Source organism: Tympanuchus pallidicinctus, unplaced genomic scaffold, assembly GCF_026119805.1.
Source record: "Tympanuchus pallidicinctus isolate F22 unplaced genomic scaffold, pur_lepc_1.0 scaffold17, whole genome shotgun sequence".
Taxonomy (NCBI): Eukaryota; Metazoa; Chordata; class Aves; order Galliformes; family Phasianidae; genus Tympanuchus; species Tympanuchus pallidicinctus.
The window spans coordinates 2,222,994-2,248,900 of NW_026294690.1; the positions used below are offsets into that span (position 1 = coordinate 2,222,994).

Consider the following 25,907-nt stretch of genomic DNA (forward strand, 5'->3'; position numbering starts at 1 on the left):
TGATGGAACTGTCACTTTTATTGATGGATTGTGGTGACTTTACACAGCAATTGGAGCTGGCACACGGCTGCTTCTGCAGCATCAGTGGGGCCGGCGGTTGATGTTCTGGGCCCGACGTGGAACCCAGGAGCGGCTTCGTCCCCGGGCTGGCCTTCACCACCTGGACCGGCTCCTGTGGCGTCTTTGGGGCTGGCTGTTGGTCTCTGCAGCCCGATGTTTGAGAGGGGAGCGGCTCCGAGTCCTGGCCCGCCGTGTCTGCCTGGGCTGCCTTCTCTCAGCCGCCGTGGAAACCCTCGAGGACCACGGTGCTCCCCATCTTGTGTATCTGTGGGTGCAGCTCTCAGCACTTGGGACTGGATCCTGCCTGCTCCCACAGTGTCTTTGGGACTGGCTCGGGGAACCTGTGGCCCCGCGCTGCAATGGAGGGCGGCTTCTTGTCCACGCCCGCGGTCCCTGTCTGCGCCAGCGACTGCAGCCGACTGCTCGGGAGTGCGTCGAGGACCAAGATGTCCCTTGGCTGGCAGAGGTCGGGATGCTGCTCTCGCTACTTGGGGCTGCAGCACGGCTGCTCCCATAGCATCCTTGGAGCTCGTTGCATGCATCGTCAGCGCGATGTAAACGTGAGCACATTCTCTTCCATTTTATCCTGCGCTGGCTGGACAGGCCTCTGCTCTCAGGCACCTTGTTACTGTGAGCCGACCCCGATGGTGCCTGGCTGGTGATGCTGGAGCTGCTGCTCGTCTGCGATGTCACAGGGCCTTGGAGAGGCCCGTGTCCCTGTTGGGTGGCAGTGCTGGGGCCAGCGCTGTCCGCATTGCTGCTGGAGGCTGTAAGGGAAGGCAGGAAGATGAGTGGGATGGAACTGCAGCCCTGGGGAGGGACAGACTCCCATCGCTCCTGGGCCAAAGGGACTGGAGCAAGATCTCGCCTTGCCCCAGCCCAGCAGCACGTGGCTGTTTGTCTCTTACAGGTGCCCTCTCCAGCACAGGCGTTGCACTCCCAGGCCTTTGTGCTCAGGCTCAAGTAGGAACAGCGCCGATGGGTGCCTCGCGCAGCACAGGAGCTGCAGAGGAGCAGCTGCCAGGGCCTGGGGAAAACAAGAGGATGTGGCCGTGAGGACAAAGTGAGCTGAGCCAGGGAGCGCCCGGCACGGCTCTGGTGCTCAGTTTGTGCTCTCCCAGCCTGTGGTGAGGCTGCGATCCCACGCGGAGCCCCAGAGGGCTGCTGAGGGAACTCACCCCTCTCCTGCTCGGTCCCTGCCGTGGGGGTAACGGCACTCCCTGGCATCGCAGCGCTTGTGCTTGTCTCCCTCTTGTACGTATGAATTGTTGTCCCATATTGGTCCTCTGCCAGAGAAAGGAAGAAATCTGATGAGCAACCAGTGCCTCTGTAGTAAGACGGACCCAGGCCGTTCCTGCTCTTCCAGCCCAACACCGTTTCCAGCTTCTCCATGAAGCTGAGGCCAACGCTGTTGGCGGCAAAGATCCAGGCCTGCTTGGGCCATCCCTGGGCAGGCACAGCGCTTGTGCACTCAGGCCTGGAGAACCAGGAATGGGGTACCAACCTGGATGGGATACGGATCCCCATGGCGTTCATATAATCAAAAAATTCCTCCTCGTCTTTGCAGTGCGGACAATGCAAAGTAATGCCCGCACACAGGGCCCGTCTCTGCAGCAGAAACAGAACAGGGTGAGTGTGAGCCAGGCCTGGTGCTGCTGAGCACCTGCCGTGCCCATGGGGTGAGGAGAGGGCTCCCACCTGGATGCAAGCCCGGTGGAACCAGGCGTGTTGGCAGGCTGGGCACACCATGGTGCTGTAGGACACGCTGTCCCCCACGGGGTCCATGCAGATGGTGCAGGTCGTGTCCTGCGCCGGCGCTGCCTCCACTGCCTGATGTGGACGATGCACCCAGCAGAAGGACCTGGAGGAAGATGGCAGGGACGGGCAAGGTGAGAAGTGCTGCGAGGAGGGCAGAGGAACAGGAAGGAGCCCCAGGCCTTGGCTCTGGCTCTGCCAGGCTGCTGGGAGGCGTCACGGCGCGCTCCTCGCTTCTTTGGCTGGTGCTGAAGCAGGGCTTGGAGGCCCGCAGGCGATGCCTGGCAGCCCTTACCTGTACTCTCCAAAGTACTGGGTGACGCATTCACCCTTGGAAGCGCAGGAGAGATGGAAGCTGCGGTCGCAGCCCGGCTCTGCGCAGGTGATGAAGGCCCCCAGATTGCCACAAACGAAGCAGAGCTGTAAAGAGCAGAGCATTTCCCATCAGCTGCAGGCTCAGGGCCTACGCAGCGGGCCCCGCACCTCTGTGCAGGGCACGGGATGGGGGCAGGGCTGGCTGGCACTCTGCAGAGCTGCCTGCTGAACAGGGCTGGTCTGCAAGAGCAGGGATTTCTCTTGGGGCTGGCTGGAAGGGCCGGGATTGTGTTCTTGAGACCAGGCAAAGCTCAGCCGTGCCTCCGCTGGCACCAAGCTCCCTGTTCCGGTCTGGTGCTCACCGTCTGCTCTGCCTGCACGATTGTGCGTATAATCTCAATCCTGCTTAAGTCATCATTTCTCTTCTGTCTCGCTGCTCCTTGAAGAAGGCCACCCACAAACAGCTGTATGGGAAAAGAGCATGATCTTGTTATGGCAGAAAGGAGGGAACCATTGTTTGGAGGATGGTGGAAGGAGCCGTGAAGGAACTCACTGCACAAAACTGATGGAAATAGATCCCACTGATGATCAGTTTGCGCCCATAGATGTCTTTGTCAGCATCTCCCTGACCACAGAGCACGCAAGCTGGAGAGGAGAGAGGAACAGCAGTGAGCGCCTTGCGGGGCCAGGTGCCCTGGGGGCTGTCCCAGGGGCTGCTGTGTGCCAGCTGTGCCAGCTGAGGGGCTGGCCAGAGGCCATGGAGGGGAAGGGACACTGCAGGCCCAGCAGTGCCAGCAGGCGGCCACAGCCCAACCACGGCATCCCTCTGCCCAGTGGTGGGGAGCTGTGCGCAGCGATACGTACTTTCACCCATCTGCCATGAGCTGGCAGGCTTCTTTGTCCCCTTGACGTGGAACCCGGGAGCAGCGTCCCCCCTGGGCTGGCCTTCACCGCCTGGACCGGCTCCTGCGGCGTCTTTGGGGCTGGCTGTTGGTCTCTGCAGCCATTTTCTCAGGCTGCCCCTCCGCTGCCATCTCTTGTATGACAACAGAATGTCAGAGAACATAGGCGGGAAGGTTCCACCTCTACTGCCGTCCCCCCAACATCCGCCTCCAATGTCGTGCGCTGACATCGTACAACAGGAGGCCTTACTTTGAGAGCAGCCGCTGTACCGCCGGTCACGGAGGTACAGATCTGCTTCCATCGCCGCAGCAGCCAAGAATTGCAGCCATCAGTTGCAGCAGCACGTATGTGCCTTCAGTACCTATTGCCGCAAACACGGCCAGCGAGGCGGCACAGGCACGTACCGTGAATAGTCAGGCGCTTGCCCGTGTGTGCATCTCATGGAGAACGGCACCAAACTGCTCCCGGCAGAGGGGCCCTGAAGTGGACGATGGACAAAGCCGCGCTTTGGCATCACAGAGCCTGGAGTCTGCCAGGCGTCCCCGGCGAGGGCCCACTGCCTCGACAAGGAGATCCAGAGAGCAGCAGTTCCCTCAGGAGAACTCCTCAGCGGGGGTGGCTCCAGTCTCTGTAAAACCCAAGCCATTTTTAGAGGCCGCCGATCGGTTTGTATAAGATCCGTTGGTCTTGCAGCTCGGAAGGCCAAGGGTATCCTGGGCTCCATCACAAGAGGGGTGGCCAGCAGGGACAGGGAGGTGGTTGCCCCTCTCTCCTCTGCCCTAGGCGGGCCCCATCTGGAGTTGTGCGTCCAGCTCTGCAGCCCCCAGTACGGGAAAGGTGTCGAGCTGTTGGGGAGGGTCCAGCGGAAGGCCACAAAGATGATCAGAGGGCTGCAGCACCTCCCTGCAAAGACAGGCTGAGGGAGCTGGGCTTGTTCAGCCCGGAGAAGAGGAGGCTGCGAGGAGACCTCATGGCAGCCTCCCAGTATTTAAAGGGAATATATAAACAGGAAGGGAATCCACTTTTCACTCGGCTAGGTAAATAGCGATAGGACGTGGGGGAATGGTTTTAAGCTCAAGGAGGGCAGGTGTAGCTTGGGTGTCAGGGGAAAGTTCTTTACTGAGAGAGCGGTGAGCTGCTGGAACAGGCTGCCCAGAAACGTGTTCGAGACCAGGCTGGATGAGGCCCTGGGCAACCTCCTTTAGTACCAGACCTGGAGGTTGGTGACCCTGCCTGCGGCAGGAGGGCTGGAAATCGATGATCCTTGCGGTCCCTTCCAACCCAAGCCATTCTACCATTCCGTGATCCTAATTTCCAATTGTCTGCTTTGACAGATGAGAGTGCCGATGCTACAGACATCAAAGGCTCGAGCTGCCTTTTGCTTTTGCAGAGGTGCAGATCAGGAATGTAATGTCACGGCAGAAACGGCTTCTTGGGTGCTAAGTGAGGACACAACTCGGCCTCCTGGTCTGTGTGAAGCACAAGGAGTACGTTACGGCTCCTGCGCCTCCCCTCTGTCAGCGCATCCCCTACAGCTGCCGATGGCGCACAGCCAGGCTCAGCCCGGGGACGCGGTGCCTCCTGTTTCCCGAGCTCCTGCCAGCAGCAGCCTGGTGGTGCTGGTGGTGCTCTGGGGCCTCCGAGCCCTGCGACTCCAGCTCCGAGACTCGAGCCCGCAGCGCGGGGGGGCCAAAAACCTCGCGTCGGCGTGCAGAGCCTCCTCGTGCGGCGCGAACTCGCGATTCGAAGACTCCCAGCGCCTTCCCGACGATCCAAGGCCTCCGAAGCTTCCCGTCCCGCTCTTCTCGGCCGCGACTGCAGGTCCCGGCGGCCTCCTCCCGGCGGCCCTGAGGCGCGGCGCGAGCTGGAGAGCGCGGGGCTCGGTGCGAGAATCCGCGGCCGCCGTGCCGGGCCCGAGCCGGCGCCGGGAAGCCCGCAGCCTCGTGGGAGATCGGCCGAGAGCCTCGGCGGGGGGCTCGCCGCCTCGTGCGTGCTGAGCGAGCCGTGCTTGTCGGCGCGGAGCGAGGCGGGGGGCCGGAGGCCGGGTGTGGGCGCTCTGGGCGGCGCCCGGCGCTCCTTCGCGCGCTCCGCTCCGCTCCGGCCGCCTCCCGTCCCGGCCTCCCGCGCGGCTGAACGCGCCGAGGGAGAGCGCTTGGAGACGCTTTCTGCTTCCAGGCGGCTCGCTGTGGGCAGCGCTTCTTCGGCAGCACGCGTGTGCAATAACGCGTCCCAGAGCAGGTGGCAAACCCGCTGCCGGCGCGCTGCTTTCCGGCGGAGCGCCGCCCGTAGGCGCTGCGTGGCAGCGTGCCGCGGGGCCCGGAGGATCCCGGCGCGGAACAGAACGCCCTTGTCTTGGAACTCAGCTGATAGCGGGCCTGACGTGTGGCCCTGCTCCAGGAGGGCTGCCCGGTCTTGGAACGACTTTTGAAAGGCATGACAGAAGGCACATTGCACTGGGAGTGTTAGCGGAACACACCGGGTGCAGGAAGAGAGCGGCGGGCTGCTTCTCTGGGCAGTTGGACCGACTAAGTAAAGGGTGGCCATCCCGCTTAGCAGCAGCGGCAGCACTGGTATTGCTCGCACAGGAGGCGTGACGCCGGACTTTGCGACAGAGAAGAGTGGCTCACGCGCTCGATGGGCTGCGTCACCCCAAGCCTGGCAGCATCCCCAGAGCAGCAGCAGCCCTCAGACCTGGGGCACTGCTGGAATGCAGGAGGAAAGCCCGGGTCCCGGCCCACCCACAGCCGGCAGCAGCCGCGGGTCTGCCCGCATTTACCAAATGCAGCAACATCCCCAAGATGGCAGAAAGACCCCCAGAATGGGCTGCAGCTGCCAGCCTGGCCTCCGCCACGTTGTGCGTTGGAAACATTGCGCCTGCTGGAGTCGGGGCCAGAACCCAGCTCAGCCTGAACCGGGCTGGGGGGAGGAAGGAGTGGGTTGGGTGCTGGGGAGAAGAGATGCCCGTGGCCGCAGCCCCTAAAGCTGCCCACCTCGGGAAAGGCGGAGAAGAACCAAACTGACAGTGGCATGATGGAACTGTCACTTTTATTGATGGATTGTGGTGACTTTACACAGCAATTGGAGCTGGCACACGGCTGCTTCTGCAGCATCAGTGGGGCCGGCGGTTGATGTTCTGGGCCCGACGTGGAACCCAGGAGCGGCTTCGTCCCCGGGCTGGCCTTCACCACCTGGACCGGCTCCTGCGGCGTCTTTGGGGCTGGCTGTTGGTCTCTGCAGCCTGATGTTTGAGAGGGGAGCGGCTCCGAGTCCTGGCCCGCCGTGTCTGCCTGGGCTGCCTTCTCTCAGCCGCCGTGGAAACCCTCGAGGACCACGGTGCTCCCCATCTTGTGTATCTGTGGGTGCAGCTCTCAGCACTTGGGACTGGATCCTGCCTGCTCCCACAGTGTCTTTGGGACTGGCTCGGGGAACCTGTGGCCCCGCGCTGCAATGGAGGGCGGCTTCTTGTCCACGCCCGCGGTCCCTGTCTGCGCCAGCGACTGCAGCCGACTGCTCGGGAGTGCGTCGAGGACCAAGATGTCCCTTGGCTGGCAGAGGTCGGGGTGCTGCTCTCGCTACTTGGGGCTGCAGCACGGCTGCTCCCATAGCATCCTTGGAGCTCGTTGCATGCATCGTCAACGCGATGTAAACGTGAGCACATTCTCTTCCATTTTATCCTGCGCTGGCTGGACAGGCCTCTGCTCTCAGGCACCTTGTTACTGTGAGCCGACCCCGATGGTGCCTGGCTGGTGATGCTGGAGCTGCTGCTCGTCTGCGATGTCACAGGGCCTTGGAGAGGCCCGTGTCCCTGTTGGGTGGCAGTGCTGGGGCCAGCGCTGTCCGCATTGCTGCTGGAGGCTGTAAGGGAAGGCAGGAAGATGAGTGGGATGGAACTGCAGCCCTGGGGAGGGACAGACTCCCATCGCTCCTGGGCCAAAGGGACTGGAGCAAGATCTCGCCTTGCCCCAGCCCAGCAGCACGTGGCTGTTTGTCTCTTACAGGTGCCCTCTCCAGCACAGGCGTTGCACTCCCAGGCCTTTGTGCTCAGGCTCAAGTAGGAACAGCGCCGATGGGTGCCTCGCGCAGCACAGGAGCTGCAGAGGAGCAGCTGCCAGGGCCTGGGGAAAACAAGAGGATGTGGCCGTGAGGACAAAGTGAGCTGAGCCAGGGAGCGCCCGGCACGGCTCTGGTGCTCAGTTTGTGCTCTCCCAGCCTGTGGTGAGGCTGCGATCCCACGCGGAGCCCCAGAGGGCTGCTGAGGGAACTCACCCCTCTCCTGCTCGGTCCCTGCCGTGGGGGTAACGGCACTCCCTGGCATCGCAGCGCTTGTGCTTGTCTCCCTCTTGTACGTATGAATTGTTGTCCCATATTGGTCCTCTGCCAGAGAAAGGAAGAAATCTGATGAGCAACCAGTGCCTCTGTAGTAAGACGGACCCAGGCCGTTCCTGCTCTTCCAGCCCAACACCGTTTCCAGCTTCTCCATGAAGCTGAGGCCAACGCTGTTGGCGGCAAAGATCCAGGCCTGCTTGGGCCATCCCTGGGCAGGCACAGCTCTTGTGCACTCAGGCCTGGAGAACCAGGAATGGGGTACCAACCTGGATGGGATACGGATCCCCATGGCGTTCATATAATCAAAAAATTCCTCCTCGTCTTTGCAGTGCGGACAATGCAAAGTAATGCCCGCACACAGGGCCCGTCTCTGCAGCAGAAACAGAACAGGGTGAGTGTGAGCCAGGCCTGGTGCTGCTGAGCACCTGCCGTGCTCATGGGGTGAGGAGAGGGCTCCTACCTGGATGCAAGCCCGGTGGAACCAGGCGTGTTGGCAGGCTGGGCACACCATGGTGCTGTAGGACACGCTGTCCCCCACGGGGTCCATGCAGATGATGCAGGTCGTGTCCTGCACCGGCGCTGCCTCCACTGCCTGATGTGGACGATGCACCCAGCAGAAGGACCTGGAGGAAGATGGGAGGGATGGGCAAGGTGAGAAGTGCTGCGAGGAGGGCAGAGGAACGGGAAGGAGCCCCAGGCCTTGGCTCTGGCTCTGCCAGGCTGCTGGGAGGCGTCACGGCGCGCTCCTCGCTTCTTTGGCTGGTGCTGAAGCAGGGCTTGGAGGCCCGCAGGCGATGCCTGGCAGCCCTTACCTGTACTCTCCAAAGTACTGGGTGACGCATTCACCCTTGGAAGCGCAGGGGAGATGGAAGCTGCGGTCGCAGCCCGGCTCTGCGCAGGTGATGAAGGCCCCCAGATTGCCACAAACGAAGCAGAGCTGTAAAGAGCAGAGCATTTCCCATCAGCTGCAGGCTCAGGGCCTACGCAGCGGGCCCCGCAGCTCTGTGCAGGGCACGGGATGGGGGCAGGGCTGGCTGGCACTCTGCAGAGCTGCCTGCTGAACAGGGCTGGTCTGCAAGAGCAGGGATTTCTCTTGGGGTTGGCTGGAAGGGCAGGGATTGTGTTCTTGAGACCAGGCAAAGCTCAGCCGTGCCTCCGCTGGCACCAAGCTCCCTGTTCCGGTCCGGTGCTCACCGTCTGCTCTGCCTGCACGATTGTGCGTATAATCTCAATCCTGCTTAAGTCATCATTTCTCTTCTGTCTCGCTGCTCCTTGAAGAAGGCCACCCACAAACAGCTGTATGGGAAGAGCATGATCTTGTTATGGCAGAAAGGAGGGAACCATTGTTTGGAGGATGGTGGAAGGAGCCGTGAAGGAACTCACTGCACAAAACTGGTGGAAATAGATCCCACTGATGATCAGTTTGCGCCCATAGATGTCTTTGTCAGCATCTCCCTGACCACAGAGCACGCAAGCTGGAGAGGAGAGAGGAACAGCAGTGAGCGCCTTGCGGGGCCAGGTGCCCTGGGGGCTGTCCCAGGGGCTGCTGTGTGCCAGCTGTGCCAGCTGAGGGGCTGGCCAGAGGCCATGGAGGGGCCCAGCAGTGCCAGCAGGCGGCCACAGCCCAACCACGGCATCCCTCTGCCCAGTGGTGGGGAGCTGTGCGCAGCGATACGTACTTTCACCCATCTGCCATGAGCTGGCAGGCTTCTTTGTCCCCTTGACGTGGAACCCGGGAGCAGCGTCGCCCCTGGGCTGGCCTTCACCGCCTGGACCGGCTCCTGCGGCGTCTTTGGGGCTGGCTGTTGGTCTCTGCAGCCATTTTCTCAGGCTGCCCCTCCGCTGCCATCTCTTGTATGACAACAGAATGTCAGAGAACATAGGCGGGAAGGTTCCACCTCTACTGCCGTTCCCCCAACATCCGCCTCCAATGTCGTGCGCTGACATCGTACAACAGGAGGCCTTACTTTGAGAGCAGCCGCTGTACCGCCGGTCACGGAGGTACAGATCTGCTTCCATCGCCGCAGCAGCCAAGAATTGCAGCCATCAGTTGCAGCAGCACGTATGTGCCTTCAGTACCTATTGCCGCAAACACGGCCAGCGAGGCGGCACAGGCACGTACCGTGAATAGTCAGGCGCTTGCCCGTGTGTGCATCTCATGGAGAACGGCACCAAACTGCTCCCGGCAGAGGGGCCCTGAAGTGGACGATGGACAAAGCCGCGCTTTGGCATCACAGAGCCTGGAGTCTGCCAGGCGTCCCCGGCGAGGGCCCACTGCCTCGACAAGGAGATCCAGAGAGCAGCAGTTCCCTCAGGAGAACTCCTCAGCGGGGGTGGCTCCAGTCTCTGTAAAACCCAAGCCATTTTTAGAGGCCGCCGATCGGTTTGTATAAGATCCGTTGGTCTTGCAGCTCGGAAGGCCAAGGGTATCCTGGGCTCCATCACAAGAGGGGTGGCCAGCAGGGACAGGGAGGTGGTTGCCCCTCTCTCCTCTGCCCTAGGCGGGCCCCATCTGGAGTTGTGCGTCCAGCTCTGCAGCCCCCAGTACGGGAAAGGTGTCGAGCTGTTGGGGAGGGTCCAGCGGAAGGCCACAAAGATGATCAGAGGGCTGCAGCACCTCCCTGCAAAGACAGGCTGAGGGAGCTGGGCTTGTTCAGCCCGGAGAAGAGGAGGCTGCGAGGAGACCTCATGGCAGCCTCCCAGTATTTAAAGGGAATATATAAACAGGAAGGGAATCCACTTTTCACTCGGCTAGGTAAATAGCGATAGGACGTGGGGGAATGGTTTTAAGCTCAAGGAGGGCAGGTGTAGCTTGGGTGTCAGGGGAAAGTTCTTTACTGAGAGAGCGGTGAGCTGCTGGAACAGGCTGCCCAGAAACGTGTTCGAGACCAGGCTGGATGAGGCCCTGGGCAACCTCCTTTAGTACCAGACCTGGAGGTTGGTGACCCTGCCTGCGGCAGGAGGGCTGGAAATCGATGATCCTTGCGGTCCCTTCCAACCCAAGCCATTCTACCATTCCGTGATCCTAATTTCCAATTGTCTGCTTTGACAGATGAGAGTGCCGATGCTACAGACATCAAAGGCTCGAGCTGCCTTTTGCTTTTGCAGAGGTGCAGATCAGGAATGTAATGTCACGGCAGAAACGGCTTCTTGGGTGCTAAGTGAGGACACAACTCGGCCTCCTGGTCTGTGTGAAGCACAAGGAGTACGTTACGGCTCCTGCGCCTCCCCTCTGTCAGCGCATCCCCTACAGCTGCCGATGGCGCACAGCCAGGCTCAGCCCGGGGACGCGGTGCCTCCTGTTTCCCGAGCTCCTGCCAGCAGCAGCCTGGTGGTGCTGGTGGTGCTCTGGGGCCTCCGAGCCCTGCGACTCCAGCTCCGAGACTCGAGCCCGCAGCGCGGGGGGGCCAAAAACCTCGCGTCGGCGTGCAGAGCCTCCTCGTGCGGCGCGAACTCGCGATTCGAAGACTCCCAGCGCCTTCCCGACGATCCAAGGCCTCCGAAGCTTCCCGTCCCGCTCTTCTCGGCCGCGACTGCAGGTCCCGGCGGCCTCCTCCCGGCGGCCCTGAGGCGCGGCGCGAGCTGGAGAGCGCGGGGCTCGGTGCGAGAATCCGCGGCCGCCGTGCCGGGCCCGAGCCGGCGCCGGGAAGCCCGCAGCCTCGTGGGAGATCGGCCGAGAGCCTCGGCGGGGGGCTCGCCGCCTCGTGCGTGCTGAGCGAGCCGTGCTTGTCGGCGCGGAGCGAGGCGGGGGGCCGGAGGCCGGGTGTGGGCGCTCTGGGCGGCGCCCGGCGCTCCTTCGCGCGCTCCGCTCCGGCTGCCTCCCGTCCCGGCCTCCCGCGCGGCTGAACGCGCCGAGGGAGAGCGCTTGGAGACGCTTTCTGCTTCCAGGCGGCTCGCTGTGGGCAGCGCTTCTTCGGCAGCACGCGTGTGCAATAACGCGTCCCAGAGCAGGTGGCAAACCCGCTGCCGGCGCGCTGCTTTCCGGCGGAGCGCCGCCCGTAGGCGCTGCGTGGCAGCGTGCCGCGGGGCCCGGAGGATCCCGGCGCGGAACAGAACGCCCTTGTCTTGGAACTCAGCTGATAGCGGGCCTGACGTGTGGCCCTGCTCCAGGAGGGCTGCCCGGTCTTGGAACGACTTTTGAAAGGCATGACAGAAGGCACATTGCACTGGGAGTGTTAGCGGAACACACCGGGTGCAGGAAGAGAGCGGCGGGCTGCTTCTCTGGGCAGTTGGACCGACTAAGTAAAGGGTGGCCATCCCGCTTAGGAGCAGCGGCAGCACTGGTATTGCTCGCACAGGAGGCGTGACGCCGGACTTTGCGACAGAGAAGAGTGGCTCACGCGCTCGATGGGCTGCGTCACCCCAAGCCTGGCAGCATCCCCAGAGCAGCAGCAGCCCTCAGACCTGAGGCACTGCCCGAATGCAGGAGGAAAGCCCGGGTCCCGGCCCACCCACAGCCGGCAGCAGCCGCGGGTCTGCCCGCATTTACCAAATGCAGCAGCATCCCCAAGATGGCAGAAACACCCCCAGAATGGGCTGCAGCTGCCAGCCTGGCCTCCGCCACGTTGTGCGTTGGAAACGTTGCGCCTGCTGGAGTCGGGGCCAGAACCCAGCTCAGCCTGAACCGGGCTGGGGGGAGGAAGGAGTGGGTTGGGTGCTGGGGAGAAGAGATGCCCGTGGCCGCAGCCCCTAAAGCTGCCCACCTCGGGAAAGGCAGAGAAGAACCAAACTGACAGTGGCATGATGGAACTGTCACTTGTATTGATGGATTGTGGTGACTTTACACAGCAATTGGAGCTGGCACACGGCTGCTTCTGCAGCATCAGTGGGGCCGGCGGTTGATGTTCTGGGCCCGACGTGGAACCCAGGAGCGGCTTCGTCCCCGGGCTGGCCTTCACCGCCTGGACCGGCTCCTGCGGCGTCTTTGGGGCTGGCTGTTGGTCTCTGCAGCCCGATGTTTGAGAGGGGAGCGGCTCCGAGTCCTGGCCCGCCGTGTCTGCCTGGGCTGCCTTCTCTCAGCCGCCATGGAAACCCTCGAGGACCACGGTGCTCCCCATCTTGTGTATCTGTGGGTGCAGCTCTCAGCACTTGGGACTGGATCCTGCCTGCTCCCACAGTGTCTTTGGGACTGGCTCGGGGAACCTGTGGCCCCGCGCTGCAATGGAGGGCGGCTTCTTGTCCACGCCCGCTGTCCCTGTCTGCGCCAGCGACTGCAGCCGACTGCTCGGGAGTGCGTCGAGGACCAAGATGTCCCTTGGCTGGCAGAGGTCGGGGTGCTGCTCTCGCTACTTGGGGCTGCAGCACGGCTGCTCCCATAGCATCCTTGGAGCTCGTTGCATGCATCGTCAGCGCGATGTAAACGTGAGCACATTCTCTTCCATTTTATCCTGCGCTGGCTGGACAGGCCTCTGCTCTCAGGCACCTTGTTACTGTGAGCCGACCCCGATGGTGCCTGGCTGGTGATGCTGGAGCTGCTGCTCGTCTGCGATGTCACAGGGCCTTGGAGAGGCCCGTGTCCCTGTTGGGTGGCAGTGCTGGGGCCAGCGCTGTCCGCATTGCTGCTGGAGGCTGTAAGGGAAGGCAGGAAGATGAGTGGGATGGAACTGCAGCCCTGGGGAGGGACAGACTCCCATCGCTCCTGGGCCAAAGGGACTGGAGCAAGATCTCGCCTTGCCCCAGCCCAGCAGCACGTGGCTGTTTGTCTCTTACAGGTGCCCTCTCCAGCACAGGCGTTGCACTCCCAGGCCTTTGTGCTCAGGCTCAAGTAGGAACAGCGCCGATGGGTGCCTCGCGCAGCACAGGAGCTGCAGAGGAGCAGCTGCCAGGGCCTGGGGAAAACAACAGGATGTGGCCGTGAGGACAAAGTGAGCTGAGCCAGGCAGCGCCCGGCACGGCTCTGGTGCTCAGTTTGTGCTCTCCCAGCCCGTGGTGAGGCTGCGATCCCACGCGGAGCCCCAGAGGGCTGCTGAGGGAACTCACCCCTCTCCTGCTCGGTCCCTGCCGTGGGGGTAACGGCACTCCCTGGCATCGCAGCGCTTGTGCTTGTCTCCCTCTTGTACATATGAATTGTTGTCCGATATTGGTCCTCTGCCAGAGAAAGGAAGAAATCTGATGAGCAACCAGTGCCTCTGTAGTAAGACGGACCCAGGCCGTTCCTGCTCTTCCAGCCCAACACCGTTTCCAGCTTCTCCATGAAGCTGAGGCCAACGCTGTTGGCGGCAAAGATCCAGGCCTGCTTGGGCCATCCCTGGGCAGGCACAGCTCTTGTGCACTCAGGCCTGGAGAACCAGGAATGGGGTACCAACCTGGATGGGATACGGATCCCCATGGCGTTCATATAATCAAAAAATTCCTCCTCGTCTTTGCAGTGCGGACAATGCAAAGTAATGCCCGCACACAGGGCCCGTCTCTGCAGCAGAAACAGAACAGGGTGAGTGTGAGCCAGGCCTGGTGCTGCTGAGCACCTGCCGTGCTCATGGGGTGAGGAGAGGGCTCCTACCTGGATGCAAGCCCGGTGGAACCAGGCGTGTTGGCAGGCTGGGCACACCATGGTGCTGTAGGACACGCTGTCCCCCATGGGGTCCATGCAGATGATGCAGGTCGTGTCCTGCACCGGCGCTGCCTCCACTGCCTGATGTGGACGATGCACCCAGCAGAAGGACCTGGAGGAAGATGGCAGGGACGGGCAAGGTGAGAAGTGCTGCGAGGAGGGCAGAGGAACGGGAAGGAGCCCCAGGCCTTGGCTCTGGCTCTGCCAGGCTGCTGGGAGGCGTCACGGCGCGCTCCTCGCTTCTTTGGCTGGTGCTGAAGCAGGGCTTGGAGGCCCGCAGGCGATGCCTGGCAGCCCTTACCTGTACTCTCCAAAGTACTGGGTGACGTATTCACCCTTGGAAGCGCAGGGGAGATGGAAGCTGCGGTCGCAGCCCGGCTCTGTGCAGGTGATGAAGGCCCCCAGATTGCCACAAACGAAGCAGAGCTGTAAAGAGCAGAGCATTTCCCATCAGCTGCAGGCTCAGGGCCTACGCAGCGGGCCCCGCAGCTCTGTGCAGGGCACGGGATGGGGGCAGGGCTGGCTGGCACTCTGCAGAGCTGCCTGCTGAACAGGGCTGGTCTGCAAGAGCAGGGATTTCTCTTGGGGCTGGCTGGAAGGGCCGGGATTGTGTTCTTGAGACCAGGCAAAGCTCAGCCGTGCCTCCGCTGGCACCAAGCTCCCTGTTCCAGTCGGGTGCTCACCGTCTGCTCTGCCTGCACAATTGTGCGTATAATCTCAATCCTGCTTAAGTCATCATTTCTCTTCTGTCTCGCTGCTCCTTGAAGAAGACCACCCACAAACAGCTGTATGGGAAAAGAGCATGATCTTGTTATGGCAGAAAGGAGGGAACCATTGTTTGGAGGATGGTGGAAGGAGCCGTGAAGGAACTCACTGCACAAAACTGGTGGAAATAGATCCCACTGATGATCAGTTTGCGCCCATAGATGTCTTTGTCAGCATCTCCCTGACCACAGAGCACGCAAGCTGGAGAGGAGAGAGGAACAGCAGTGAGCGCCTTGCGGGGCCAGGTGCCCTGGGGGCTGTCCCAGGGGCTGCTGTGTGCCAGCTGTGCCAGCTGAGGGGCTGGCCAGAGGCCATGGAGGGGCCCAGCAGTGCCAGCAGGCGGCCACAGCCCAACCACGGCATCCCTCTGCCCAGTGGTGGGGAGCTGTGCGCAGCGATACGTACTTTCACCCATCTGCCATGAGCTGGCAGGCTTCTTTGTCCCCTTGACGTGGAACCCGGGAGCAGCGTCGCCCCTGGGCTGGCCTTCACCGCCTGGACCGGCTCCTGCGGCGTCTTTGGGGCTGGCTGTTGGTCTCTGCAGCCATTTTCTCAGGCTGCCCCTCCGCTGCCATCTCTTGTATGACAACAGAATGTCAGAGAACATAGGCGGGAAGGTTCCACCTCTACTGCCGTTCCCCCAACATCCGCCTCCAATGTCGTGCGCTGACATCGTACAACAGGAGGCCTTACTTTGAGAGCAGCCGCTGTACCGCCGGTCACGGAGGTACAGATCTGCTTCCATCGCCGCAGCAGCCAAGAATTGCAGCCATCAGTTGCAGCAGCACGTATGTGCCTTCAGTACCTATTGCCGCAAACACGGCCAGCGAGGCGGCACAGGCACGTACCGTGAATAGTCAGGCGCTTGCCCGTGTGTGCATCTCATGGAGAACGGCACCAAACTGCTCCCGGCAGAGGGGCCCTGAAGTGGACGATGGACAAAGCCGCGCTTTGGCATCACAGAGCCTGGAGTCTGCCAGGCGTCCCCGGCGAGGGCCCACTGCCTCGACAAGGAGATCCAGAGAGCAGCAGTTCCCTCAGGAGAACTCCTCAGCGGGGGTGGCTCCAGTCTCTGTAAAACCCAAGCCATTTTTAGAGGCCGCCGATCGGTTTGTATAAGATCCGTTGGTCTTGCAGCTCGGAAGGCCAAGGGTATCCTGGGCTCCATCACAAGAGGGGTGGCCAGCAGGGACAGGGAGGTGGTTGCCCCTCTCTCCTCTGCCCTAGGCGGGCCCCATCTGGAGTTGTGCGTCCAGCTCTGCAGCCCCCAGTACGGGAAAGGTGTCGAGCTGTTGGGGAGGGTCCAGCGGAAGGCCACAAAGATGATCAGAGGGCTGCAGCACCTCCCTGCAAAGACAGGCTGAGGGAGCTGGGCTTGTTCAGCCCGGAGAAGAGGAGGCTGCGAGGAGACCTCATGGCAGCCTCCCAGTATTTAAAGGGAATATATAAACAGGAAGGGAATCCACTTTTCACTCGGCTAGGTAAATAGCGATAGGACGTGGGGGAATGGTTTTAAGCTCAAGGAGGGCAGGTGTAGCTTGGGTGTCAGGGGAAAGTTCTTTACTGAGAGAGCGGTGAGCTGCTGGAACAGGCTGCCCAGAAACGTGTTCGAGACCAGGCTGGATGAGGCCCTGGGCAACCTCCTTTAGTACCAGACCTGGAGGTTGGTGACCCTGCCTGCGGCAGGAGGGCTGGAAATCGATGATCCTTGCGGTCCCTTCCAACCCAAGCCATTCTACCATTCCGTGATCCTAATTTCCAATTGTCTGCTTTGACAGATGAGAGTGCCGATGCTACAGACATCAAAGGCTCGAGCTGCCTTTTGCTTTTGCAGAGGTGCAGATCAGGAATGTAATGTCACGGCAGAAACGGCTTCTTGGGTGCTAAGTGAGGACACAACTCGGCCTCCTGGTCTGTGTGAAGCACAAGGAGTACGTTACGGCTCCTGCGCCTCCCCTCTGTCAGCGCATCCCCTACAGCTGCCGATGGCGCACAGCCAGGCTCAGCCCGGGGACGCGGTGCCTCCTGTTTCCCGAGCTCCTGCCAGCAGCAGCCTGGTGGTGCTGGTGGTGCTCTGGGGCCTCCGAGCCCTGCGACTCCAGCTCCGAGACTCGAGCCCGCAGCGCGGGGGGGCCAAAAACCTCGCGTCGGCGTGCAGAGCCTCCTCGTGCGGCGCGAACTCGCGATTCGAAGACTCCCAGCGCCTTCCCGACGATCCAAGGCCTCCGAAGCTTCCCGTCCCGCTCTTCTCGGCCGCGACTGCAGGTCCCGGCGGCCTCCTCCCGGCGGCCCTGAGGCGCGGCGCGAGCTGGAGAGCGCGGGGCTCGGTGCGAGAATCCGCGGCCGCCGTGCCGGGCCCGAGCCGGCGCCGGGAAGCCCGCAGCCTCGTGGGAGATCGGCCGAGAGCCTCGGCGGGGGGCTCGCCGCCTCGTGCGTGCTGAGCGAGCCGTGCTTGTCGGCGCGGAGCGAGGCGGGGGGCCGGAGGCCGGGTGTGGGCGCTCTGGGCGGCGCCCGGCGCTCCTTCGCGCGCTCCGCTCCGCTCCGGCTGCCTCCCGTCCCGGCCTCCCGCGCGGCTGAACGCGCCGAGGGAGAGCGCTTGGAGACGCTTTCTGCTTCCAGGCGGCTCGCTGTGGGCAGCGCTTCTTGGGCAGCACGCGTGTGCAATAACGCGTCCCAGAGCAGGTGGCAAACCCGCTGCCGGCGCGCTGCTTTCCGGCGGAGCGCCGCCCGTAGGCGCTGCGTGGCAGCGTGCCGCGGGGCCCGGAGGATCCCGGCGCGGAACAGAACGCCCTTGTCTTGGAACTCAGCTGATAGCGGGCCTGACGTGTGGCCCTGCTCCAGGAGGGCTGCCCGGTCTTGGAACGACTTTTGAAAGGCATGACAGAAGGCACATTGCACTGGGAGTGTTAGCGGAACACACCGGGTGCAGGAAGAGAGCGGCGGGCTGCTTCTCTGGGCAGTTGGACCGACTAAGTAAAGGGTGGCCATCCCGCTTAGGAGCAGCGGCAGCACTGGTATTGCTCGCACAGGAGGCGTGACGCCGGACTTTGCGACAGAGAAGAGTGGCTCACGCGCTCGATGGGCTGCGTCACCCCAAGCCTGGCAGCATCCCCAGAGCAGCAGCAGCCCTCAGACCTGAGGCACTGCCCGAATGCAGGAGGAAAGCCCGGGTCCCGGCCCACCCACAGCCGGCAGCAGCCGCGGGTCTGCCCTCATTTACCAAATGCAGCAGCATCCCCAAGATGGCAGAAACACCCCCAGAATGGGCTGCAGCTGCCAGCCTGGCCTCCGCCACGTTGTGCGTTGGAAACGTTGCGCCTGCTGGAGTCTGGGCCAGAACCCAGCTCAGCCTGAACCGGGCTGGGGGGAGGAAGGAGTGGGTTGGGTGCTGGGGAGAAGAGATGCCCGTGGCCGCAGCCCCTAAAGCTGCCCACCTCGGGAAAGGCGGAGAAGAACCAAACTGACAGTGGCATGATGGAACTGTCACTTTTATTGATGGATTGTGGTGACTTTACATAGCAATTGGAGCTGGCACATGGCTGCTTCTGCAGCATCAGTGGGGCCGGCGGTTGATGTTCTGGGCCCGACGTGGAACCCAAGAGCGGCTTCGCCCCTGGGCTGGCCTTCACCGCCTGGACCGGCTCCTGCGGTGACTGCAGCCGACTGCTCAGGAGTGCCTCGAGGACCGAGATGTCCCTTGGCTGGCAGAGGTCAGGTGCTGCTTTTGGTACTTGGGGCTGCAGCACGGCTGCTCACATAGCATCCTTGGAGCTCGTTGCATGCATCGTCAACGCGATGTAAACGTGAGCACATTCTCTTCCATTTTATCCTGCGCTGGCTGGACAGGCCTCTGCTCTCAGGCACCTTGTTACTGTGAGCCGACCCCGATGGTGCCTGGCTGGTGATGCTGGAGCTGCTGCTCGTCTGCAATGTCACAGGGCCTTGGAGAGGCCCGTCTCCCTGTTGGATGGCAGTGCTGGGGCCAGCGCTGTCCGCATTGCTGCTGGAGGCTGCAAGGGAAGGCAGGAAGATGAGTGGGATGGAACTCCAGCCCTGGGGAGGGACAGACTCCCATCGCTCCTGGGCCAAAGGGACTGGAGCAAGATCTCGCCTTGCCCCAGCCCAGCAGCACGTGGCTGTTTGTCTCTTACAGGTGCCCTCTCCAGCACAGGCGTTACACTCCCAGGCCTTTGTGTTCAGGCTCAAGTAGGAACAGCGCCGATGGGTGCCTCGCGCAGCACAGGAGCTGCAGATGAGCAGCTGCCAGGGCCTGGGGAAAACAAGAGGATGTGGCCGTGAGGACAAAGTCAGCTGAGCCAGGCAGCGCCCGGCACGGCTCTGGTGCTCAGTTTGTGCTCTCCCAGCCTGTGGTGAGGCTGCGATCCCACGCGGAGCCCCAGAGGGCTGCTGAGGGAACTCACCCCTCTCCTGCTCGGTCCCTGCCGTGGGGGTAACGGCACTCCCTGGCATCGCAGCGCTTGTGCTTGTCTCCCTCTTGTACGTATGAATTGTTGTCCCATATTGGTCCTCTGCCAGAGAAAGGAAGAAATCTGATGAGCAACCAGTGCCTCTGTAGTAAGACGGACCCAGGCCGTTCCTGCTCTTCCAGCCCAACACCGTTTCCAGCTTCTCCATGAAGCTGAGGCCAACGCTGTTGGCGGCAAAGATCCAGGCCTGCTTAGGCCATCTCTGGGCAGGCACAGCTCTTGTGCACTCAGGCCTGGAGAACCAGGAATGGGGTACCAACCTGGATGGGATACGGATCCCCATGGCGTTCATATAATCAAAAAATTCCTCCTCATCTTTGCAGTGCGGACAATGCAAAGTAATGCCCGCACACAGGGCCCGTCTCTGCAGCAGAAACAGAACAGGGTGAGTGTGAGCCAGGCCTGGTGCTGCTGAGCACCTGCCGTGCTCATGGGGTGAGGAGAGGGCTCCCACCTGGATGCAAGCCCGGTGGAACCAGGCGTGTTGGCAGGCTGGGCACACCATGGTGCTGTAGGACACGCTGTCCCCCACGGGGTCCATGCAGATGGTGCAGGTCGTGTCCTGCGCCGGCGCTGCCTCCACTGCCTGATGTGGACGATGCACCCAGCAGAAGGACCTGGAGGAAGATGGCAGGGACGGGCAAGGTGAGAAGTGCTGCGAGGAGGGCAGAGGAACGGGAAGGAGCCCCAGGCCTTGGCTCTGGCTCTGCCAGGCTGCTGGGAGGCGTCACGGCGCGCTCCTCGCTTCTTTGGCTGGTGCTGAAGCAGGGCTTGGAGGCCCGCAGGCGATGCCTGGCAGCCCTTACCTGTACTCTCCAAAGTACTGGGTGACGCATTCACCCTTGGAAGCGCAGGGGAGATGGAAGCTGCGGTCGCAGCCCGGCTCCGCGCAGGTGATGAAGGCCCCCAGATTGCCACAAACGAAGCAGAGCTGTAAGGAGCAGAGCATTTCCCATCAGCTGCAGGCTCAGGGCCTACGCAGCGGGCCCCGCAGCTCTGTGCAGGGCACGGGATGGGGGCAGGGCTGGCTGGCACTCTGCAGAGCTGCCTGCTGAACAGGGCTGGTCTGCAAGAGCAGGGATTTCTCTTGGGGTTGGCTGGAAGGGCAGGGATTGTGTTCTTGAGACCAGGCAAAGCTCAGCCGTGCCTCCGCTGGCACCAAGCTCCCTGTTCCGGTCCGGTGCTCACCGTCTGCTCTGCCTGCACGATTGTGCGTATAATCTCAATCCTGCTTAAGTCATCATTTCTCTTCTGTCTCGCTGCTCCTTGAAGAAGGCCACCCACAAACAGCTGTATGGGAAAAGAGCATGATCTTGTTATGGCAGAAAGGAGGGAACCACTGTTTGGAGGATGGTGGAAGGAGCCATGAAGGAACTCACTGCACAAAACTGGTGGAAATAGATCCCACTGATGATCAGTTTGCGCCCATAGATGTCTTTGTCAGCATCTCCCTGACCACAGAGCACGCAAGCTGGAGAGGAGAGAGGAACAGCAGTGAGCGCCTTGCGGGGCCAGGTGCCCTGGGGGCTGTCCCAGGGGCTGCTGTGTGCCAGCTGTGCCAGCTGAGGGGCTGGCCAGAGGCCATGGAGGGGAAGGGACACTGCAGGCCCAGCAGTCCCAGCAGGCGGCCACAGCCCAACCACGGCATCCCTCTGCCCAGTGGTGGGGAGCTGTGTGCAGCGATACGTACTTTCACCCATCTGCCATGAGCTGGCAGGCTTCTTTGTCCCCTTGGACATCATGTGCACAAACGGCGAGCACTCGCAGAGTGTCTGTCCCAGCAAAACCAGGCTTTCTCCTCCGCGTGACAACCTAGGGGAGAAGCGGGACGAGGCTGAGTTCTCAGCTCCGGCCCCGAGCGCTGGGGAACCCTCCTCCCTGGGCAGCCTCAGGCAGCCCCTTCCTCCCTGCTCACCTCACCAAGTCGCACTGAGCTCCGCCTGGGCCCCGCAGCCTTGGCTCTGTTCTGCACCCCGCGTGTCACAATGGCCATTCCGTGCCACCCTCTGTGACGCCATCACACCTCACAGGGGCTGAGGGCACCCAGGCAGCAGGGCGGAGGCTCTTGCAGCCAGCGCAGGGCGAGGGGCCCGGTGCCGGACGCAGCCCCGCTGGAACCCGGCGTGTTGGTGCTGCTGAAGGCACTGGGCGACACGTCCACCTTCATGGCCCCACCTGAGTGCTGCTGGGCCTGTGGCTCCAGCAGTGTCCCAACCAAGCGCTCGGCTGTTCCCATGACTTTTTGTTGCTTGCTGCTCATTACCTCTCGCTACAATAAATGACTCGATTCACAGAATCACAGCGTCTCGGTGGTTGGCAAAGACCTCCAAGATGACCTAGATCAGCAGTGGTAGGGTGTGTGTGTGCTGTAATACAAATGAATACTGCTTGTGTGAGGTTTCTTCTCTGAGTGCTGCAGGGCAAAAACAGCGTGGCTGCCCACCACAACAGTGAGGCTGAGGTGGAGATGCACAGGGGTGAGCCATGACCTCCTGGGATGATAGGTGCACCCAAATACACTCAGGTCACCTAAACCTTCAGGTTTTGGGCTCAGGGTCTCCTTTTTCATTACAGAATCCTTGTCCATCAGGGCTCTGAGCCTCTGTCTTGGATCCAAAGATGTCACTGTATTGTTTACATGCTCCTTTGGACGTCCCAGGCTGTCACCTTCACAGTACAGTGCCTTAGTTTTAGTTTTAAGACCCTCCATTTCATTTTAAGATGTAGAACCACATTCTGAGGCTCCCAGTGCTTTCCTCAAGAGGAAAACTCCTTTTTTTTTTTGTTTTTTTTTTTGTTTTCTGAGCTCCCAAATCCTCCTCCTAGGAGCCTGAAGTTTAGGGCCAAAAGCCTCCTTTCAGAGAACCAAACACCCAATTTCAGGGATCAAAGCATCATTTGGGGATCCGCCCCGAGGTGGAGAGTCCAGATACCCGGTTCTAAGGGCTAAGGCTACACGTTGAGGTGCAGACCATAGTCTCTGGGGCACAAAGCCTCTTCTCAGTCTCCAGATAGCTTTTTTTGCAGACCCAAAGGCACGGTTGTAGTGCTCTGAGCCTCTTCTGTAGTGCCCAGTGTCTCTCCTGTAAGACCAAATCTGCTGCTTTGAGTTCAGAGAACCATTCTTGGTTCTCATTCTTTTCAGACCCAGCATGTCCTAAGTGGCCTCAAGCCCCCTTTTTGAAGGCCTGAAGTTGCATGTTGGGGGCCAAACCCTGATTCTTAAGGCTCAAAGTCTCTTTTGGGGATCAAACTGCCATTTTGAGAGCTCAAAGCATCACTCTGGGTAATCCAAAGCTGTTGTTTTATTGCCTAAACCTCCATCTCTGTTTTTAACGGTCAAAGCCTGATTTGCACAACCCTGAGCTTCAGGCTCACGTACTGAGCCAGCACAGGAGAAGATGCACAAGGAGCAGAGCTGAGCTGCAGGTGGGAGGAGATGCACGAGGAGCAGAGCTGAGCAGGAGATGCGTAAGGAGCAGGGCTGAGCAGAGGGCAGGAGGAGATGCCAGGAGATTTCCAGGGCGCTCAGCTGTCTGCCTGTGAGGAGCGCCACCAGTGCCACACACTGTGGAGCCTGGAGAAAAGCTGCCAAAAGCCGAAGCCTGATGGTGGTGGTGGCCCTGTCTCTCTCAGGATCCATGCCGTCTGAAGGGACTGCAAAGATATGGATCCACTGGGGTCTCGCAGCACACTGTGAAGGCCTGAGATAACAGAGGAACAGAGGCGCTATGATAGCCATGTACCTGCAGGACGCCCAGCTCTCCTCACCAGCAGAAGGGAGCAGGGGACAGGCATGTCACCTGCCGACTGCGCCAACATCCCGCTCCCTGGCTCACCCTGGTAGATGTTCTCTCTCTCAGCCTGCTGCTGATCCCTCTTGTGCTGCCCTAAGAGTCCTGGTAACATAAACCCCATCAGCGACCCCGGCTGCTCCCTGTGTGCAGCATGGAGGGCCGGGCACAGGGGAAGCTCAGTCTCGTGGCTCACCGATGAACCTCACGGCCTCCCGCCGCAGGGGCTCCTGCGGGCTCTGTAGGTAGAGCAGGCTCTGGCCCAGGTAGTCCTGTGCTGCGCTCTTCCTCCTCTCCACCAGCTGGAGAGAAAAGGGCACGGAGTCAGCGCGGAGCAGAACTGAGCCCGTCCTGGGCTGTGGGAATGCGCATACCAGGCACTCGCCGATCTGCCAGAACTGCGCCACCTCTGCCAGGCGCTGCAGCCGCCTCCAGCGCAGGAACCGCGTGGCACCAAGGAAGGCTTTCTGGGAGGCCTGCCAAACGGCTGAGATGCCACTGCAGTCCGAGCAGAGGCAGAGCCCGCGATCCTCGCAGCCCCTCCGCAGGGGGGATGCGGCTGCAGGGCTGACGCTGCCGTGGGCTGCAGCACCCCTGTGTTTGGGGGGCACCGCAGGGGCGGCGCCGCCCTCCCCCAGATGAACACACTTCCCACCTTGGCCACGCTCTCTTCCTCGTCGTGCAGGTGCAGATACAGCGGGACCAGGCTCCTGTACACCTCCTTCCGCATCTTCCTCTTCTCTCTGCCCTCCACAAAGCTCAGCGTGTCGAGGAAGAGGTGCATGGAGAGCTGGCGCACCGTGCCGGACTCCTGCGAGGAGGAAGGAAGGATGTAAATGTCAGCTCCAAGTCTACTGTGAGCAGGGCCAGCACCGCCAGCGTGGGGACACTGGGGTCACGGCCACATCCCTAGCAAGCTGGGCTCCCTGCTCCCCTTACGTCCTCAAAAAGCGCTGGGAGATTGGCGGCCAGCTCCAGAGCCACGATGCTGAGCTTCCCCCTCTCCAGGAGCCGCAGCAGGGTGCTGAGCACTGGCAGGGCCACGGCGCGGGCGCCGCTGTCTGCATCCTGCAGCTGCTCCATGATGCACGGCAGCAGGCCGAGCATTTTCCTCGCCTGCGGGAAAAACAGCCCAACAGAGACCATTGCTGGGGCAGAACGGCTCCAGCTGCAGCCTCCCTACTGGCTTGTCATCGTGGCACGGTGCCGGCAGGCAGGGCCGTCCCACACAGCCCCGGGGCAGCAGGCAGCTGATGGGCAGAGCTGCTCCTGCTCACCGCGTCCGGCCTCTTGCTGAGCTCCAGGATGCTCCTGAGCACCAGCTGCTGCGTGCCCACGCTCTGGCTCTGCAGACAGGTGTTGAAGAGGCTCACGACGCGGTGCAGCTCTTCACTGGGGTCCACGCCCTCCAGCATCTGCAACACACGCGGCTCTTAGTGCTGAGTCCTACCACCAGCTCAGGGCAAGGACAGCAGGGCACGGCCAGGCCTGGCCCCGAGGGAGGCAGCAGGGTTGCTGTGGAGGTCCCGCAGCTCCACGTTCACTGCTTCTGCAGCTGCTGCTCACCTCAACGAGGAAGACCATGGCCACCATCTCCCAGGAGCACAGCTTGGTGCTAAGCAGCTCAACCAGCTGATGGAAGATGGGGTCACGCAGAGCACCAGGCAGTTCCCTCATCACCCTGGCAGGGATGAGAAGGCACCATCAGCCCTGAGCCGGGCGGGCACAGCTCTCCTGGCCGTGCTCTGCTGCCACAGTGCCCCAGGGGCCACAGGCTGTGTGCTGTGGCAGCACTTTGTCTGAGAGCTGGGGACTCCCCATGACACCACAAGGAAGGGCTCTCACCTGGCCACCACCTGCACGCCCTGGAGGTGGGTGACGGTGCTGAGAAGCGCGTCCCAGCCCCCCTGCTCCTGGATGGCCTCCATCTGCCTCTGGAGGCCCACGCTGCAGAGCAGCACCTTCAAGGCCTGCACCGCGGACCTGCAGGTGGAGAAGGGTGCGAGTCGCATCGGGAGCCCCAGCACCGGGTCCTGGGTGCAGCGGGGGGACGGGGATGCGGCACCTGATGGGAGTGAGCTGGTGCTGCCGGTGCTCCCCCCAAAAGATTTCCACCTCCTGCAGTGTCAGCTCCGTGGTGAAGGACACTTGCAGGAGGAGGGCCAGGAAGAGCTGGGGGAAAATGGCCTCGGCCTCCTTCATGACAAGAGGCAGCTGGAGTATCTCAGGGATGGTCCTCGCTGCCTGCTGAAAGCACCCGGACGCTGTCTTTGTCCCATCCCCCAGGTTTCCAGCCCACCTCAAGAGGTGTGGGAATGGAGGGACAAATGGAGAGGGACACCCCCAGAGCACCAGGCAGGTCTAGGAGTGTGTTCCAGTGCCCCAGGGCAGAAACCAGGCTTGGGAGTGGACAGGGAAGGGGAGAAGGGGCTCAGCTGAGCTGGGTGAGTGAGGAACTCACAGCTAGGGCGAGGACACGTGGCCAGTCCTCGATGGATGGGGATGTGTGTCGCAGAGAATGGTTTGTGAGCACTTGGAGCAGCTCCTGCAGCACCTTCTCCACAGCTGAGGGCTCCGAGAGCATTTCCCTCCACATGGTGACGGTGACACTGCGGGTCCCCAGGGCTGTCAGTTTGGCTGCCCCTACCTGGCTGATGGCCGTGGGGCGGGGAGGGGAGAGGAGCCCCGAGGGCCGAGGGCCGTGGGCCCCGGACCTGGTGCAGGTGGGGGAGCAGCCCAGCAGGCTGCTAACCATCTCCCTCGGGTGTTTGCCGGCCAGCACGAGCAGGGCTCTGCCCAGGCTTTCGAGAGCCGGCTCAGCTTCGATGGAAGGCAGGCTGCCGTAGATCGTCTTCACAATCTTTCGCACCTGGAGGGGGACACGTGAGAATGGAAAGGACCGGAGCAGGGCTCTGCCGCCGTCCCCTCTGCTGCCTGCTGGCCAAACGCGGT

General features: G+C 61.9%; 2 protein-coding genes across 2 annotated transcripts in view; both read right to left on the reverse strand.

Annotated features, from left to right (window-relative positions):
• On the reverse strand, positions 1 to 21,748 carry LOC128078634 (uncharacterized). Its single transcript, XM_052679023.1, is given in 9 exon segments — positions 1 to 827; positions 969 to 1,087; positions 1,239 to 1,346; positions 1,565 to 1,668; positions 1,759 to 1,921; positions 8,172 to 8,296; positions 20,350 to 20,549; positions 21,190 to 21,430; positions 21,680 to 21,748. Coding segments are annotated over 9 exon segments (1,875 nt in total). The 3' UTR covers positions 1 to 81.
• The window catches only part of LOC128078760 (maestro heat-like repeat-containing protein family member 6), a 26,003-nt gene continuing 2,262 nt past the window's right edge, over positions 2,167 to 25,907 (reverse strand). The window contains exons 9-22 of the mRNA XM_052679311.1: positions 25,670 to 25,824; positions 25,417 to 25,564; positions 25,021 to 25,202; positions 24,801 to 24,938; positions 24,522 to 24,636; positions 24,233 to 24,370; positions 23,895 to 24,071; positions 23,611 to 23,766; positions 23,330 to 23,431; positions 23,152 to 23,257; positions 23,001 to 23,060; positions 20,852 to 22,865; positions 14,784 to 14,875; positions 2,167 to 2,594 (exon numbers count right to left, since the gene is read on the reverse strand). Of these exons, the coding sequence (XP_052535271.1) occupies positions 22,690 to 22,865; positions 23,001 to 23,060; positions 23,152 to 23,257; positions 23,330 to 23,431; positions 23,611 to 23,766; positions 23,895 to 24,071; positions 24,233 to 24,370; positions 24,522 to 24,636; positions 24,801 to 24,938; positions 25,021 to 25,202; positions 25,417 to 25,564; positions 25,670 to 25,824 (1,653 nt within the window). The 3' untranslated portion in view covers positions 2,167 to 2,594; positions 14,784 to 14,875; positions 20,852 to 22,689. The remainder of the gene's footprint in view (positions 2,595 to 14,783; positions 14,876 to 20,851; positions 22,866 to 23,000; positions 23,061 to 23,151; positions 23,258 to 23,329; positions 23,432 to 23,610; positions 23,767 to 23,894; positions 24,072 to 24,232; positions 24,371 to 24,521; positions 24,637 to 24,800; positions 24,939 to 25,020; positions 25,203 to 25,416; positions 25,565 to 25,669; positions 25,825 to 25,907) is intronic.